We start from the raw sequence: 12,463 nt of genomic DNA, 5'->3' as shown, positions 1-12,463 counted from the left end.
AAACAAAAGGTTCCTTTCCTTCCTCAGAAACACCACTACCAGGCAGCTAGACCCCACCTTTGTGCAGAGACCGAGGGAAGAAAAACCTTGCAAAGAAAGCAGCCAAGCCCGAGACATTTGGGAGCCCGTGGCTTGCGGTGTCACAGCATGGCCACAACTGTTGGACGGTGTCGGAACAGAAGCGAGACTCAAAAGAGCAGAGCTGCTCCCTTCTTCCCCACCCAGATGCTTTACCCCAACCCACTGCTTTGCCCCTCAGCCTCGAAACGAGCTCCCTGAAGAGCCGGCTGAGTTTTTCAAGGCGAGGGGGGAGGAGGCAGGGAGGAGAAAGGAGCTAAAAGCACCCTCTAGTCTGGAAAAGGATCGTTACTGATGCTGTAGCTCGTCACATCCTCAGACAAACCTCTCCTCTATTTGTTCCCAGAACACTGTCTGCTCTTGTGCTCTTTGAAGGAAAAGAACAGCCTCGTATACGCATTTACAGAGTTTGTCTACCTTGGCCTTAGCCTTGTCCAAGTCCTCTTGCAAGCGGGAGTTCTCTTGCTTCAGGTAATCGCATTGGCGCGTAGCAGCTTTCAGTGAAGCTTCTGATATCCACTGCTTTTTGAAAGCATCAGCGAGCTCTCCTTGCAGCTGTCCCACTGTTCTCTAGGGAAACAATGTCACAGGAGGACGAAGAAAAAGGTAAGAAGCCAAAATCTGCAGCTGTACTTCCAGTTACGAGTTAGTTTACCAAGATCAGTTTTCTAAGTGCATCGCAAAGGGAAGAAATCTCATCCACTGGAAGAAGACGGCATCTGCACGGCTGACGATCTCCAGCCATCCTTGGCAAGTGACGACGACTGAAGAAACGTCATCTCTTAATGAAGATTTCTGTTTCCCAGCACCTTCTTCTGGGAAGATGCTGAGACTCTGCCTCTGTGGGGTTTTGCTTGTTTCCTGAGATAATGCTAAAATCTCATCGGATGCCAATGCGAGAGCTGTAGTGGGACTGCAGCCCTTTCTCCAGTGATCAGAGGCAAGGCTTCCTAGAGCCAACTCCGTCTGTCCCCCCTGACGCTATTCTTCTGCTGCACCAACGAAAACCAACGCACGCCTAAGCATTTCTGTACACACGTGTGTCTATAAGCATGCCTCAAGGCTTGCCAGAACCTCCCGCAATTCCAACAAAACCAGGACAAAACAGAACCAGCGCGAGGGATGGACTCCGGCGCACGTACCTTCTACCTGCCGACTTTGAGAAGCGCCAGGCAGCCTTGGGAACTGCTCTCCTTTACGTCGTTCTTGGTCAGGGCTCACCTCCCCTCTTTTTCTACTTTGTCAGCCTCGCATGTCAAGGCGTCACTCACCATTCGTTCTTGGGCGGTCTTCTTCTGCACGTCTCCCAGCTGCTGACGGAGTGAAAGGTTTTCACGCTGGAGCTGGGCCAGTTGTTGCTGCAGCCCTTCTGCCTTCTTGACGGCATCTTTTCTCCCTTGACCGTTCTTAAGGTGTAGAGCATGCCACTCCTCTGCCTGCCTCCGGGCCTGACGTAATTCTCTTTCTGTCTCGTCTAAAGCCGTGGTCTTTTCCAAGAGGGCTTTTTTCAGTTGGTCCACTTCCTTTTCCAGCCTGCTAGCTTTTCTTTCGGCTTTGCTCAGCTCCTGAGACAAGCTCTTGTTGGTTTCCAGCACCTGAGACATGCGCTCGTGCGCATTGAGCCATCGGTCACATTGTCTCAGAAACTCTTGCACATCGACACTTTCTGATGGCTGACGACTTCCAGGGCTCCGGCGGGAAGGGGATGAATCCGACCCTGCCGTTGGTATTTGGGCTCCGATGTCTTCTGCCTGTTCAAAGTTCAAGAACGCCAGTTGACAGAACTTAGGAAATCAGCTCAAAACAGGAGACAGCGGCAGCTTTTCATGGAACCAGAAGAGGACTGTCGCTAACTTGACGTCAGATCATAAAAGAGTTTTCAACAGCTCTGCATTAGACGTTATTCCTGGAAAAGTCTTATTTTGCCTTAGCGTGCAATATCACCCTAAAAGGAGGCGTCTAATTTAAACCCTTTGTCTTTACCTACCTCCCCCCCAGAGCTTTTGCTCTCCTTGATGGCTTCTCCTACACGCAGCTCATCCCGGCCCTCCTCCCGGAGCTCATCGCCACCGCTGCTCCCGGAGGACACGGGACCCTCCCGCGCCCTCCTGCTCCGTGGGAACCACCAGATCCTCTTCATGGCCCGGCGGGAATGGGCACTGCACCGCCTCGCCTCGCCTCTCCCCGGGGCGCGGGGGCAGGCAGGACTTGGCGGGCGCTGCCGGGTGCCGGCTGCCAACGGAGGAGCCGAGCCCCGAGGAGCGGCAGGGCACGGGCAGCTGCCGACGGGCTGAGCCACCACCGGCAGCACCAGCACCACCAGCACCAGCAACCACTAGCACCAGCACCACCAGCAACCAGTAGCACCAGCGCCACCAGCACAGCACCAGCAGCACCACCAGCTACTGTGTGTGCAGGGCCTGTGCCAGTGCCCCAGGTCTAGTGAACACGTGCGCTGACATCATGAACGGCTCTGTGACATCATGAGGTGCTGGGCGGGGCCGGGGGCAGAGGCCGGTGGGACGTGCCCTTGGTGAAGCCATGCTGGCTGTCTTGAATCACCTCCCTGTCCTCCATGTGCCTTAGCATGGCTTCTGGGAGGATCTGTGCCATGAGCTTCCCAGGCACAGAGGTGAGGCCGACAGGTCGGCAGATCCCAGGGGCCTCCTCTCCACCCTTTTGCAAAAGGGGTGCAATGTTTCCCTTCTTCCAGTCACCGGGGACTTCACCTGACTGCCCGGACTTGTCAAGCGGCTTGGCAACTACATCAGCCAGTTCCCTCAAGGCTCTGGGATGCTTCTCGTCAGGTCCCATAGACTGATGCATGCTCAGGTTCCTCAGGTGCTCACGAACCACATCTTCTCTTCCAGTGGGAAGGACTTTGCTCCCCCAGTCCCCGTCTTGCGGTCCATCCACTCGAGAGGTGTGGGAAGAGAGGCTGCCAGTGAAGACTGAGGCAAAAAAGTTGTGGAGTACCTCAGCCTTCTCCTCGTTCGTTGTTAACCAGTTTGCCGGTCGTGTTCGTCGGGGAGGGTACCCCAGACCCTTGGCATGCCTCTCGCTGCATGCCCGGGCCCCTGGCTGTGCCTTTTTGTGATCCCCAGACCCCTGAGTGCGGCTTTGGGTGCCCCCCAGTACAGTCTGCATGCACCCCACGAGCGCCCAGCTCCTTCACCATCTCCTGCCAGCACTCAGAAAGCCTCGGTTCCCCTCCGAGGGCACTGCCGTGCCATTCGTGCCCCTCTGGCAGCACTCGGAGCCCCTCCATTGCCCCAGAAGCAGATAGACTGACTGTGGGAACACGCAGATCCCCCCAGGAGGCCTCTGGAAAACTGCTCTTTCCGGGCGGGCTATGACCAAGGGCCTCAGGCTCGACGTCTGCGAGAAGGACAGAGCCAGGGGATTGAACGTGCTCAAGGTCCTGGCTTTGACCCGGCTGCAAAGGAGTTAGAGGGAGCACCGAAAACATGACAGAGTCACTTGGAGGAAAGTGTTTGCCAGGATCCCGGTCTTGTCCACGTCTCGGAGCAGGTCTTCAAAGAACCGCAGGACCACTCTCTTTCCTCGGCACACCAGCACGCCGAGGTTCTTGAAGACAAAGTCCAAGTCCTTGCCTTTGCTCAAGGCCCACGCCATGACTTTCATGGTTGCATCGACGCACGTCAAGACCCTTTTCTCAGGGATGCGGAGGCGGAAGGCGGCCTCGGCGTAGATCAGCTCCGCAACTTCTAACTCCTCTGCGAAGAAACTGCCCGACAAGGGGAAGGGGGCTGCACTCGGCATTTTGGGGGGCTGCCCCCGGCATTTTGGGGGGCTGCCCCCATCCGCCCACTGCCCTCTCCACAGGGAGACCCAAAGAGTTGCGGACAACCAACACCAAACCTCGCCTGAGCAGGCACAGACACGGGGCCAGAGAAACAAGATGAGGAGACTTGAAGGGTGAAAAAAGTCAAGTTGAAAATAAAGAAAGAACCTCAAAGATAATTAAAGTTTCGGGAGTCCTTGCTCCAAAGTCGCACAAGCGGGGAACCTCTAGATGCAGGGGACCACGGGCCTTGGGAAAAGGTTATTTGACCTTGTTTTGAGATGGGTACAAAGAGTAGCCTGAGTGGGGAGCAAGAAGAGAAATTGCAAGCAAATACTTTTAATGCTGGATTTCAGCACGGATACAAAAGAGCACGGCAGATCGGAAAAAAATTTTTTGGGGAATTGCGGTTGGAGCCAAGTAGGTTTTGAATAAACCTCAACTGATGTGTGCTCAGGTCCTCTTCATGCTCCTCAAAGATCCTCTGTTCCCTCCCTTGGGAGGAGAGAACTGCTCTCTGCCCGTAGGGGACCGCTGTTATCCCCACCGTGGCCCCGTGCCAGTTCAGATCCCCGCCGTCCCACTCCAGGCACGCTCAGATGGCCTCCAGGCTGATTCATTATTTTTGAGGACCTCTCCCCTTCATCCTCCGAGCGCTCGGATTTCCTTGGTTCCCCCTCATGCAAACCGTGATTCCTATTCATCCCATGTCTTCCTGAGTACGCACGCGTCTCTTCCATTCCCACTCACGTGCGTTCAGATCCCTTCTCTTCCCCACAGCTCACACTGATCCTTTTCTGCTTCCCTCTTTGCATACACAGATCCCCTCTACACCCCTGTTCTGCATCATCTGATCCCTTCCACTCCCACCCAAGCATCCTCACAGACCCTCCATCACTCTTAGTGAGCGTTAAGACCTACCCTGTTTCCTTCTCTGGATGTTCGGATCCCATCCTTTCTCATTCCATTTTCCTCATCCCCTCCATCTCCCTTCATCTCCCTTCTGGTCCCGCTACCCATCACCCTTGCTCTCAGAGCCCCTCCTTTCCCCCTCCATCTTCCTTCTCTACGCGTTCTCATCCCCTCCCTCAGTGCTCAGCTACCCCCCGTGCCCCTCCGCAGGCTTGCACGAAGCAAAATGGAAGGGGTAAGAGCGTGCAAAAAAGGGGAACGATTGGCATCTGAGCACAGATCGAGGGGAGTGGAGAAAAGCGGGCACACGGTGGAAGGGAACTGCTCCGAGTTTTATTTACAAAGCTTGTAGTTTTGGACTGGACAAGGAATTAGGGTTCAGGGGAAGATACGCTTCTCCCCACCCCTCTTCCATTTTACTATCTATCTACAAATTCCAGCCTCCAGGTGGATCTGGGATGACACACACATCTACAGTTGGGTAAGCTGAAAAAAAGCTGTTGAATAATTTAGTTAAAATATATCACAGAAATCACCAGGTGAGTCCATTTGGCAATTGTGCCCCTGCAGTCCTTGTCATCCCACAGCAACAGGAGCCCAAAACCTTGCAGTCCAGCTAATATTTTACAAACACCTTTCCCCATTTAGAAGTTCTCAGAGCTGATGCTCTGACTCTCCTCCTGCAGCTGGGAGGCTGTGGTGTCTCCAGGCGAAGCTACATTTAAGTACCCGATCTCAGAAGGCTGAGAGGGAGATAAGCAAAAGGATGAGTCTTGGCTTTCAGCTTCTCCTTCAGGCTTCGTGTCTTGCGTGGCCTTCAGGGTGCTGAGAGAGTCTGGCGGTTCTCGTGATGGGAAGCTGAAAACAAATTTCCTCTCTTAAGTCATTCTGCAAACTCTGCCTGACCCTCCGCCACCTGCACAGCCCCAACGCTCCTCCCAACAGCTCTACGAGGCAGCGCAGGGCGATGGTCAACGCCTTTTGCTTGGACTAAGGCTCCGATACTCTTCCTTCAGCCAAGACGGCCCTCATCTACCCCAGAACCTACTCAGACTGTCCGTCACCCTCAACAGCACCCAAAGGCTGTAACCAAGCCTGCTGTGCTGGGTCTCCAGCAAGCAGAGACCGGAGTCGCAGCGTCTCTCTGCCTTCCCCTTGCCCGTTTTGGCACGGATCGTGGTGCTCCTGGCTACACCGGGGGGGAGAAATAGCTCAGGCTCCCTCCTGCCCCATAGCCTGGGACGTGGGTCATACAGCTCTGGGCAGCAGTGGTCCTCTAAGTCTCATAACCTCTTGTGTAAAGACACTCCTCCAAAACCACTGGGCACCAAGCTGATTTCTAAATCCCACAGTGTTCCCCAACATATTTTGAAAATTTTACTTCTCCATCCCATTAGTTTCAGAGTCTTTTTAATACCATTTTCCCTGTAATTTGACCAAAAAAAAAAAAAAAAAAAAAAAGACCCTTGGAGGTGAAAGCACAGGGTGGAGCAGCCAAACCGCTCAACTTCTCCCTCACCACACGCAGAGAGGCATTCCCTGCCTCCTCCTTTTACCCCACGGTACCTGGTACGGGGAGATGGCAACACCTTACTCTGTAGTTGGCGTTCGGAGAAGTTAACGCTCTTCGAGTCCTGGAAGGAGGAACAGAGGCTTTCAAAGGAGGAGGTGCATGTCAGACCCTGAATTTCAACATACAGTCTTGGTCTCCAAAGTGCCCCCAGTTCTCCTCATGAACTCCAGCCCCACAGAGGTACTAACCATAGATTTGTCCTTTGGGTCTGAATTTAAACTAAAAAAAAAAACCCAAACAAAACCCCTAACTAGCCCAGGTGAAACAAACAGAAAGAAATAAAAACACAGTGGAACACACAAAGAGCTCTTTCTGCCAGGCCCCAAACAGCGCTTTCATCCTTAACAGCTCATTTCCAACCAAACTGGGTTCCCTCCAAATTTCAAAGTGTACTGATAAACTTCCAAATCCACCTGTTTTATTTGAAGAGTTGTTGAAACACAGTCTTTGACTTTCCTGGATTTTTCTCCATTTCTCCCCTCAAAGTTCTTCATTAACTTGGTCAATTTGAAACTGAGTTTTTAGGTAAGGCATAGCTTCAGTCAGTTCAATTTAGTCGATATTATCGGTCACCTGGGTCTGAGGGTTTTTTGGCTTACAGGATTAACTTTCCCAGCCACGCTGCTCCGGGTTATTTCTCCTAATTTTAAAGCTGACTTTAAAACTAAGGTCTTTTAACAACTCTAAATCTGCAAAAGAGCCAAAGTGAAATTTCTGTCCTGGTGAAAAAGGATCTCATCGCGCAGCAGCTCAGGGATGGAGCGGTATGGCAAGTGTATTGAGCTTTCAGCTCCCCGCAAACTCCCTCCTCACCGACAAAGCCGTTGCAATCTGCCGTGTGTTTGCTGCCCCTTTCCATCCCAACCGAAGGATCGATTGAGCTCTTCCCCGGCACCCTCAGCCGCACCTACAAACACCAACCCGCACTCGCAGGAGACATCAGCTCCTGCAACCTGTCTGCTGAGACCAAGCCCTCTCAGAGTCTCACCTCCGTGTTGGGAGCGTGGATGCTCCTCGGCGCGCGCTGCAAGGCGGGCACGTGGCCGGAGAGCTGGAGTTTGCTCTCGTGCAGCCTCACGTTCTCCTCGTCCAGGATCTTCACTCTGAGCACGTCACACATACGAGGCACAAGTTATTTTTCTTCTGGCCACGCTACGTTTTCAAAGGGGCATTCTCTTTTTCAACCTCAGACCCTTTGGCCTCCGCAGCCTTCAGCTGTATGCCAAGGGCTTGGATGGGGAAAGGGGCTAATTACATCCCACAGCAATTAAAAGCCACAGCGCTAGTGACTGGGGCCCAGTTCAGGCTTTCCTCTGGATTTCTTAAGAGAAACAGGCATAAAACCGGAGAAGCGCTGGGAAGAGGCAGGCTCCCAGAGGTATGGACATCATTAAGTGCCTACCTGCTCTGCGGGGTGGCAGTCGTAGATCGGTTGCTCCAAGGGGTCTCCTCTTGATCAGTTATCTTCTGGAGGAGCCGTCTTCTTTCCTGGAGTAATTTCTCATTCTCGGCAGTGATCTGTGCAATCAGCACCTTCCCCTGCGCAGTGTTGCAGAAGGAAATAACAACCAGCGGTTACGCTTCGCTCTTCTCTGTCCTCTGTAAACCTTAGAGCGCTTTACCAAAGGGGTCACCATCGAGCACGTTAACTCCTAGAAGCGATACGCTATTCGATGTAACATACCCCAAAAAGAGGCTTTTGAGTCACTTCCCAGCAGTAATATTTCTGAGGCAAAAAGAAGATGGAGCTTAGGTAGTTTCTGAATGGGATTTGAGGACACGGGTTCCCCCCGAGGGCAAACTTGAGCCAGGAATTTCCTTTTTGTTCCTACAAGGATGGGCTGGAGCCCCGTGGCAATGCAGCCGCTTCCCAGGGCAGCGTCAGTCCTGCGCACAGAGCAGGAGCAGCACATGGGGCAGGGCTCTCCGTGCTCCGACTGATCCGTTGTTTAACAGTGCGATCCCGTTGCCTGCAAACCGGCTGTTCCTAAACCTCATTTCCCTTTTTTCCTAAACTGCATTTCTTTTTGGAAGAAGGGATGCTCCTGCAGACACGTTGTAGTCTACTTCCCTGCCTTCCCTTGCAGGGAGAAGCCCTCGATGTGTTCTCTCACCTTTTCCACTTGGAGCTTTGACTCGCTGAGCTCGTTTTCAAGCTGCTTAATTCTGCTGTCCCTTTGTTTCACCTCATGGATAAAGGTCTCCTTGGCTCTGCAGATCTTGTTTTTGTGGCGGAGCTGCATTTCGTTATATTTCCTGAGGAGGCAGAGAGACAAACGTCAGGCCGTGAAATGCTTTTGTGTTCTGGGTCAAGAGCAAGGCGGGAGATGTCCTGTATTTATTCAGGCTCTTCAAAGCCTGAACTGGGAGCCTCAGCCATCTACCCAGCTCCTTTTGCCTGCGCAGCTAAAGGCAGAACGAGCACGTCGACTTTCTGGACTACGGCTTTTTACTGATCGGTTTAGGGTTTTTTTTGTTGCAAAGATTACATTGTTAAGCGTCAACCAAATGGAAATTGATTGAGGGGAAAAAGACCCAAAGCATTCCCAAGACTGACTCCCAGCTTTACAAATCCTTGCGCTCGCCCCTCTCCGCTCTTTATACCAAACAGGGTTATAAAGTCACCAAAATTGGAAGTAACGGGGAAAGGGTAAGTTGTTTATTTGGGTGGGGATGCGGGTGGTTAAGGGGAAGTACTTGTGTAGGGGGGGAAAAAAAAAGGCCGAAAAAGAAGAATCCTAAACAGCAAGGGTCAGGCAAACAGGTTGCAGAAAGAGCTACTTCAGTGGGCGCTTCGTAGAGCTGCCACACTGGGGTTAAATATTTGTCTCTACTGAGACTTGTGATCGTTGCTCTTCCCCTCAAACTTGTCCCATTTAGGCAGCGTTCTTGTTTATTTTTATCCAGTTGGGATAGAGGGGAAAATAATGTGAAAAAAAAAGAGAAATCGCTACCCTATAAGGGATATTTGCCCACGTTTGCTCAAAACTCGTGACAAAAAAGCTACGATGCTTCAAATTAGATCAAAAGCGCTCTGGGGAGAAATGAGCGGCTCCACGGAGCATCTCTGCCAATGCCAGGCCCTCAACAGCAGCACCCGCAGCCCTCCCTAGGCACCCCCCCGTTTTCCGTGCTGCCTTCAGCTGCCAAGGAGAACGTGACAGCAGACGTGCGATGCGTAACGTAATTGCATGGAGGAGTGTCAGGTTAAGGCAGATCTCTCGGTGCTAAACGCCTCGAACAGGAGAGACAAGAAAGGCTATGGAAGAGTCAAATCCAGTGTCACCGCCAGGCACATAAAGGACAATTCCTGGGTAGGTTTTTTTTGTGTCTACGCATCCCCTGCCCGCTGCTGCAGTCATTACCTGACATACAGATCCTTCTGGTTCAGGAGACGGACTCCTTCCTCGTAAAGGGCTTTGTTTTCCTCCTTCAGCAGTGAAAGTTGCTCTGAAAGCTTCTGGTTCTCCTTCTGACACTGGAGGTGCTGGAAAACATCTAGTTTTTATTTATGTGAGCGTCCTCAGCTGTAGGGGCCCCTCCGCCTCCTTTCAGTCTGGTTTCCAAAGCTTCTCAGTCACAAATCCCAGTGGTTCCCACTACAGATAATATCCATCCATTCTGCCCCCCCAAGGCCACTGCCTTCTCCCCTTAAAGAAGGGGGAGTGCGGATTTCTGTGCTGCTGGGGGGGGCTGTAGGCTTCAACAGGGCAGAGGGAGGTAATGCGTCCTCCCGGGCAGCGGACTCTGCCAAAATTTTCCTGCAAAAAGCTCCATGCTCTGCAAGAAAAAGGGAAGGGAGAGGGGAAGAAGCCATCAAGTCCTCCTCCTGTGCCCTCAGAGCTGCATCCCCAGGAAACCTAAGCGAGATGGGATGGTGCTTTTCCTCCAGCTCCTGTTTAAATCAGTGGGATCCGCAAGGGCTCAGCACCTGGCTGGATTTGACCTTATTTCAGCAGTTTCCAGGTACAGATTTCCCACTGGGATGGTCCCGTTTCCCCCTAGAGCTCGGTGGTCTGATCTGGAGTCAGCCACCAGCACAGCATCCCCTCGGGTGACGAGGACCCAGCCGTGCTGCAGCTCACCTCGCTCGAGTCAGTTTTCCTCTCATCTTCGAGGACGTGCAGAGTCTTGGCCTGCAGCTCCACGTGCATCTTGGCCAGCGACGCCTCTGTCTCCCGCGAATGCCGGAGCTGCTGCCGCAGCTCCTCCACCTGCTGCTCCAGGAGCTTCCTACAAGCACGTTGGTGTGACAGTGAGACGCTGCCGTGGAGGCCAGCCCGCAATGTGCCACCGTGAATTTGAATTCAAGGCTGGCCGTGATCTAAAAACAACATCACACTGCTCTGCGCCTGCCCTGGGCAATATTGACGGTAGAAAGAAATCGGTACGTCCTGCTTGTCCCTGTCCTGGTTTCGGCTAGGACAGAGTTAATTTTCTTCCTAGTAGCTGGTATAGTGCTGTGGTTTGGATTTAGTAGGAAAATAATGTTGATAACACACTGACGGTTTTAGTTGTTGCTAAGTAGTGTTTATACTAAGTCAAGGATTGTTCAGCTTCTCGTGCCCAGCCAGCAAGAAGGCTGGAGGGGGCACAAGAAGCTGGGAGGGGACACAGCCAGGACAGCTGACCCAAACTGGCCAAAGAGCTATTCCATACCATATGACGTCATGCCCGGTATATAAACTGGGGGAGCTGGCTGGGAGGGGGGATCGCGGCTCGGGAACTAACTGGGCATCGGTCAACGAGTGGTGAGCAATTGCATTGTGCACCACTTGCTTTGTATAGTTTAATTCTTTTAGTATTACTATTGTCATATTATTATTATCATTATCATTGTTTTTCATTCCTTTCTGTCCTATTCAACTGTCTTTATCTCAACTCACGAGGTTTTTTTTTTCCTGATTCTCTCCCCCATCCCAGGGGTGGGGGGCAGTGAGCGAGCGGCTGCGTGGTGCTTAGCTGCCGGCTGGGGTTAAACCACGACAGTCCCCATGTCCCCGTGGCACGTGAAAGGGTGCATGACGGATCTGGGATCGTCAATCCCAGCTGCACAAGAAAGGGGACTGCTGGCATCTAGAGGGTAAACCAAATCGCCGGGCTGGCAGGAGGGGCCACGCACCTTCGGAGGCAGCTGAAGTCTCCAAAAACCTTCTAAATCTCATAAAGAAGGGATCCTGCGGAGCTCTGCCAGGGACACTGGCAGGTCAGAAGGAGAGATGGGAAGTAAAACCAGCGGTGCAGTGACTCCTTGAACCCACCTAGGGCCAGCCACGGAGCTGCAGGAGGCAGCTGCCGGCTGGCACAGCAGCGTTGGCTGGCACACACCTCCCCTCCGCAGGCAGCACAGGCCTTACCCAGCTCCGGGTACCTTTTCAGCTGCTCCTCCTGAAGTTCTTGCTGCACACGAGCTTCATTTTCTCGGGCCTCCTTCAATTCCTCCTCCAGGATTTTCTTGTCTGAAACACGGGCCTCTGCCAGCAGGAGCTGGTGTTGTGAATCTTTTAGCTTTTGCTGGAGTTTTGAAATCTCGGATTAAAATTGGACACGGATTAAACGTTCTGAATTTATAGGCCAGTATCTGAATCCAAGGGATTCAGATCCCTTTGATCCCTCAGTATCTGAGTCACAGGAATGAAGGGTTTACTTGCTTCTACTCAAAAGTACTTCTGCATGTCTTTGCCTCAAAGTCCATGAAAAGCAAAACCTTTCCAACAGCTACCAGATTTTGGATCAGACATCATGTCGTGAATTAGCAACAATCCTTTTTGCACCTAATTTGATCCTGCACGCTTCAAAACCGAACCCAACGATTAGTGCAGGAACACGGCAGAATCGATGCCATGGAAAAGACAAGCTTTTGCAATTTACCAGATAGCAAACAGCAGCAAATCTCCTCGGCAAGAACGTGATCTGGGCTCCCTGCGCCTGCCAGCCCTACTACCAGTATTTTCAGAGATACTGAGCTTTAGAGACAGGAGCTGAGCCATCACATTTGGCTTCTATTGTCTTGATTAAGCTCCCACTAATAAAAGACATTTTTCCTAAAATATTTAGCCAAGTGGTCTCAAAACGGACTAGCAAAATGGACTTCA

At 52.3% G+C, this 12,463-nt stretch overlaps 1 protein-coding gene across 1 annotated transcript; it reads right to left on the bottom strand.

The window, feature by feature from the left end:
* Nucleotides 1–5,208: 5,208 nt before the first annotated feature.
* Nucleotides 5,209–10,556, bottom strand: CCDC30 (coiled-coil domain containing 30). Its single transcript, XM_050909408.1, has 7 exons — nucleotides 10,454–10,556; nucleotides 9,734–9,855; nucleotides 8,483–8,624; nucleotides 7,771–7,907; nucleotides 7,357–7,471; nucleotides 6,362–6,429; nucleotides 5,209–5,653 (listed from the first exon to the last, which is right to left on the bottom strand). Exons 1-7 carry the CDS (start codon nucleotides 10,520–10,522, stop codon nucleotides 5,440–5,442), a joined length of 867 nt encoding a protein of 288 aa, XP_050765365.1. The 5' UTR covers nucleotides 10,523–10,556; the 3' UTR covers nucleotides 5,209–5,439.
* Nucleotides 10,557–12,463: the final 1,907 nt, after the last annotated feature.

This window comes from Gymnogyps californianus, chromosome 21 (genome assembly GCF_018139145.2).
Source record: "Gymnogyps californianus isolate 813 chromosome 21, ASM1813914v2, whole genome shotgun sequence".
NCBI lineage: Eukaryota > Metazoa > Chordata > Aves > Accipitriformes > Cathartidae > Gymnogyps > Gymnogyps californianus.
Note: the sequence above shows the minus strand (reverse complement) of the source record. Positions and strands in the feature narration are given on the sequence as shown.